The following is a 6,000-nucleotide window of genomic DNA, read 5'->3' as shown; positions in this document are numbered from 1 at the left end:
ATACCTGCGATCACCTGCGAACTGGGCCATACCCTGCCATAAACCGTTTGGGCCGTCGATTACCAGGATCGGTACACTGACCTACTGACGCAGGTTTCTACGCTGCGGGTGAAAAAGTTGTTCCAATTCACCCCCCGAGTGCCACATTTCCGGGTCGGACGACATTTTTGGGACACCCTGTATATTTTCATTACTACCAAATAGTCTGTATATACTGAATATGTACATATACGTATTTAGATAAATACCGTATTAAAAACGTGGGAAATAGAGTATTTTGAATTCGACAGTGTTTTAAAATACCTATTAATACAAGATATTCATACATATTGTTAGTAACTTATGTAAAGAGAATATAAAGGAAATCATGTTTTTCGGGGTAGGTTCAGGTTTAAAATAAGAAAAGGTACAAATAAATAAATGTACACAGAAATGAATATTTACTGGATGCTTGATATTCAAAAAATATAAAAAGGCGAAGGTTTATTCTTTTAAGTTTACATGTAAGAAAAGTAATTGTTCTGTGTGTATTTGTTTGTTTGTACCTTTTTTATTTTGAACCTAAACCTGTCCCGAAAAACATGATTTCCTTTATATTCTCTACATAAATTACTAGCAATAAGTATGAAGTATCTTGTATTAATAGTTATTTTAAAACACTGTCGAATTCAAAATACTCTATCTCCTAAGTTTTTAATACGGTATTTATATAAATACGTATATGGACATATTCAGTATATACAGACTATTTGGTCGTAATGAAAATATATATGTAAATAAATAATAAGTAATGAAATACAAATTATGATTTAACAAAAGACAAAAATAAAGGTAATATAAGCCTTTCCGTACCTGTAGATGGATCTCGAGCTTCCGAGCGATGACGTTCGATTTTTGCCGAGCCGACGCGAAATCGGCTGCCCGTTCGTGCTCAGAACCTAAGTCGAGTCTCAGGATCCCGAGCAATACGGTAATATCGAGATCTTGCCCGATCCCGCCCGATCCTGCCCGATCCCGCCCCAATCGTCCGCACACCCCCAACATACTTTAGAAATATTAGTCTAAGGCCTTTGATGTTTATAGAAACTACGATCTTTCGAGGTTCCGGGGTAAGTGCCGTGCGGCCAATCACAGTCCTCTTCCCAAAAGGCATCGCTGCCTTTCACACTCCGTGGCCAGATCCTCTAGCACTCTAGGAACAATGTCCTTATTCCTAAGGCAACGTCGGGTTGCTTGCCATCCCCAACTTTCACTCATTTCTTTCAGATAAACAACCTTCTACGTCGCAGATAGCCGAATGACTCAGTGCGTTCTTCCACCACCATGCGACGCCAGGTTAGTTTAGTCTCAAGAACCTTCTTCCAAGACGCACACATTCTAGAAACCCTATTCCATAAATTCTCCAACGGTCTACTAGAGCGACAGGCCATCCGCCTTCGACTCTACTTAAAACTCGTTGACGCTAACAAGTACATTCAATGCTAAAACTGTAAGTAGAACGAGGAAACTGTAAAGTACTACATCTAAATTACAAAATTTGACTTTAAAGAGTCAAACAATAAACTCAAGACAATAGTCAAGAATAACTCTGAATTATGTTAATAGGCGATATATAAATAACTATTATTTATAACTCACCTTTCAAAATAAGAATCGGTTGTTCACCATAATGCTCTTTGAAAACTCTTTCGAAGTACGGACTACACGCTGCCAAGACCAATCTGTGTGCTCTCAACATACCACCTTGGCAAGCTAAGGTCGTGTCAGTCAAAGAACCACTTTTATACAGCCCTTCGAACAATCCGGACAAGTTTGCCAGGTGATTGTTCCAAGTAAGATTGAACGTCTTCTCGCCCATTGTTGTAATACTTCAAGTCTCCTCTGCAAGTAAACACGAAAAAATCACTTTTTATAAACAGTGAACTAAAGCCTTCTTCATGAAAATACATTGGTAGTTTTTACTGCCTAATTTTAGTATTTCAAGTGTGATTGTCGGTTCATTTTGTAATTTAAGATAAGAAACTAGTGATGGGCTCACACATGTAAAAACTATGAAAAATTGAAATTTCAAAAATATGTTCGATGCTTTTAAGTACACCATATAGAATGAATATCTACATGCACAATTAAATTTTATATAAGGATGTTTGTTAATATTCTTACCGTATTTATTTTTATGTAATCGTATTGAAAGAGTACTTTATACAATTATTTTAATTTCAAAAAGTATTTACATTATACAGGCTTTGGCAATAATTTAATAGCCTCGAATATCTTAGCTTCTTTAAGGAATATGATAACTCTTTCTTTACAAACGTTGTATGGTACCGAAGGGACCATAACATGACAGTAATAATTTTTCTTTGTGTGCAGAGTTTTCATAGATATCAAGGTCACTTCTATTTTTTTTAAATGGCGTGCTGCCCTTTTTTTTATCCCTAATAGAATAGTGAACGTTTAGACGACTACAATGATCTGTAGTACAAGGTACATCGACGTTAAATAAGAATTGTCAATAAAATAACAATTCTTACGTCATAAGAAGACTTAACAATTCGATAATTGTAATGTTGCTAACGGACACCACTTCGAGCACCTCCTACATATAACACAAGAGTCGTCCTTTTACTCTATTAGGGTAAATGTCCCAATTACCGCATGTGTCCCTAATACTGCGCCTTTATTTATTTTATTTAATAAAAACGTAATGTATATAATTGTGTACACAAAATTTTGTGATTAAATGGGAATTCTGTTTTACATGAAAACAAAGAAATGCATGTACTTGTGTGTACTTGGTATTTAAAAATTAATACTGAAAAATGAAAGTTCAATTTCAATTAACTATTTCATTTACCTATTAACCTGTATTTATTGTACAAAATGAATTGTTAAAGTATATAAGAGTTACTTTAATTTCTTAGATGATAGTTATAGGGACATTGGGATTGTTCGCAGATTTTAATTAATTCTTCATAATCAATGTACCTATAAAACTATTTTTTTTTTGAATGAAAGTTTTGTTAAATAATATTAGATTCCAAACCAAGACGATTTTTAAGTTAAACAACACGTAAAAATGATTAACCTCTTGAGGGATACTGGCACGTATGCGAACATTTAGTTTTTTTTTTGTCCAAAGATTAGTCCAAAACTGTAATTAAATTTTGACTAAGAAATTCCTCGATAAACACGAATATTCTACTAATTGATTATTGTTAGTATTTATAAATATAGTTTAATTAAATGCTGAAGAGGATAAATGAAATCACGCTACAATCATAAGGTGGCAGTAATTCGAACATCTACCTTATGTAATATTGAATGATTTTACCTTGCACTGTAGGTGGTTGAAACTGCCTAAACATTCGTTATTCTACCAGGGTTAAAAAATTATAGTGGGTCATTTAAAAAATAGAGGTGACCTTAAAATCTCCGAAAACCTTCCATCCACAGAAAAATTATTACTGAAATATTATGTATGGCCCCCTCGGTGCAGTGCAATTTTTGTAAATAAAGTTTTTCCATATCTCTAAAAATAACGAAGATATTCCAGATAGTCAAAGTCAATGCCCAACCCTGTATAAACATGAGATTTTTACTATGGACCCGAATGAAACCTAAATTTTATAACGGAGTTATCAAATTTCTTTTTCCACATACTTAAATCTATATCTGTCTAGTTGGTAACATCGGTAAAATATGTAATGTAACTAGCGTCTGAGGATAAAGTACTCTATTGATGGATTTGTCAATACCTTCTGACTTACAATTTAGCTACACTCGTACTTATTAAGAATCTTCTTGAATTTTTTGTTTCTGATGAGTATGACTTGAGAAATCACCTGCACTATGGAGATACCTGTTCTCTAAGAGGTCACTTTCATGGTAAGCAAAAACTTACAACAAAATACAATTAAATTATTTTTGTATTTTTTTTATTTTATTTATAAGTAGTTCAATAAATACTAAATAGATGTATTTCATCACATATTGTATTTACTGAGGAAAAAGTTCCTAAAGATAGCATAGTTTTTCGGCCATCTAAGTAGAATAACCCCTTAATGTGCATGCAGTTGCCGAAGTAGAATCAGTTACACAATTACAGACATACCACTAATGTTCCGTAGCTCCTTCAGTTGTTGTCGTGGAGAATATATTATGTACACCAACAAATTAGTGTATGAATATATTTAACTGCATATAATAAGAATAAAATTGTATTTCAAATTTAACGCAACCGTATCAACAGTAACAAAGTCTAAGCTCCATAAAACGAGAGATTTACTCAGCGCTATCAACAGATAATGTTTTCTTCGTTTTCTGCATTCCTGATTTACCTGGGCAAGCAGCATTGAAGAATTGTTATCTAAAATATTCAGTTATTATCAATATCAAGTCTGATACGAACCGAGACATAAGACAGTTGTGCCGATAAGAAGTGAATGATGTAATTATAAACATTTGTTGATATAGACAGTGTTGAAATGAGTTTATTTTAAACAAAATGACTACTCTCACTAATGCTTACATTATTACGAGATCTATATTAAGTGAACAGATATTAGGGAAATAAATATGTAATTTCTTATCCGTCTTAATCTAATATACCTTTATTCGAGTGCATTGAATGTAGAAAATTGTACCACACATTACTGTACCATTTATATAAAAAATAAAATACAAAGTAAAAATACATATTGTATGAGCGTATTAAACATATGACAGATGTATAAAATAACGTGAAGTCTTTTTGATGTGTAACTTGTTTGTCCGTTGAATAATTTGTTTTAATTAAGTATAGAGTGTTTTTAGTATTACTATATCGAGGTTTACATAAATACGCATGTAGAAGGTAACATAAGGGTTCGAAGAAATTTCATTTCGTATCAATGATTAACAAAGTTCGATCTGAAACGGAATCTAAAAAATCAAAATTGATTAATGTTCACTGTCATGTTGATATTTTCTATACTCAACAATCGAGATACGCAGCAAAAATTGATGTTATTGATTGATTCGTTGTTTTTTAATAAAATTCTTTGATTTCAGGAGCAAAGGCACAATTGCAATTGGTCTTCTTGGTCAATTTGTAACATTATTATACCGTATGAATAATTTTAACTAAAGAACTAAATAATGAAAAGTATTTTTCAAAATAAAAACTGAATTTAAGTAATCTATTTTTATATTATATCATGCATCCATAAACATTCATAATAATCCAAAAGTACTTAATTTTGCAAATTATTTCTATATTAACAACTTTATTAAATATTTCAAATCTAGTGTGTTCGGATACAAAAAATTGACTTCGAAAATGAGAATGGACACAGCCTATACATATATCGCTGTTTGCTTTGACAGTGGCATAACGTAAAAAACGTAAATTTTACAAGGGAAGTATATACAAAATTTCAATTGGCTAATATTTGTATACGAATCGCATTATTTATTTAAATTAAATATATTAAAAAATATTTAGTTTAGGTAGAAAATTAGTATGCCTAAAGAGTTTGTTTATGCAACAGAAGCACCAAATCATTTTTCTAGTTGTGCCATTATCAAAGCAAAGCAGTGATGTATCTATTACTATATCGTACGGATAATTGTAAGTAAATGACTAAATAATCGAAAGTATTTCGCAAATAAAAATTGAAGTTATTTTCATATTATATCATAGAACTATAAACTTTCGTAATCATTAAAACGTAATTAATTTTGAAAATTGATTCCATATTATTAACTTTATTAAACATTTAAAAGATCATTTTATCGTGTGTTTGGATAAACAAAATTCCCGGTGAAACTGAGAATACACACTGATACGACGTATTGTACAGTTAATAACTGACGATGGTACATTTCGCAGCTTACCTGTAATCGTTGCGTCAGAGATGAGACACTCAACGATACCGATGGTACGTCGCTTTAATTGACACGTTACGCGCAATTATTCTAATCCTCTACGTCAGGATATTCATGTAATGCTGAGCAACC

General features: G+C 32.0%; 1 protein-coding gene across 1 annotated transcript in view; it reads right to left on the bottom strand.

Moving 5' to 3' along the window:
- The window catches only part of LOC107195151 (protein tramtrack, beta isoform-like), a 51,449-nt gene that overhangs the window by 29,739 nt on the left and 15,710 nt on the right, over positions 1-6,000 (bottom strand). Inside the window, exon 2 of the mRNA XM_015584938.1 lies at positions 1,639-1,881. Coding sequence (XP_015440424.1) covers positions 1,639-1,858 — 220 coding nt within the window. The 5' untranslated portion in view covers positions 1,859-1,881. The remainder of the gene's footprint in view (positions 1-1,638; positions 1,882-6,000) is intronic.

This window comes from Dufourea novaeangliae, unplaced genomic scaffold (assembly GCF_001272555.1).
Source record: "Dufourea novaeangliae isolate 0120121106 unplaced genomic scaffold, ASM127255v1 scaffold59, whole genome shotgun sequence".
Lineage (NCBI taxonomy): Eukaryota > Metazoa > Arthropoda > Insecta > Hymenoptera > Halictidae > Dufourea > Dufourea novaeangliae.
This window is presented reverse-complemented; position numbering and strand designations above follow the sequence as displayed.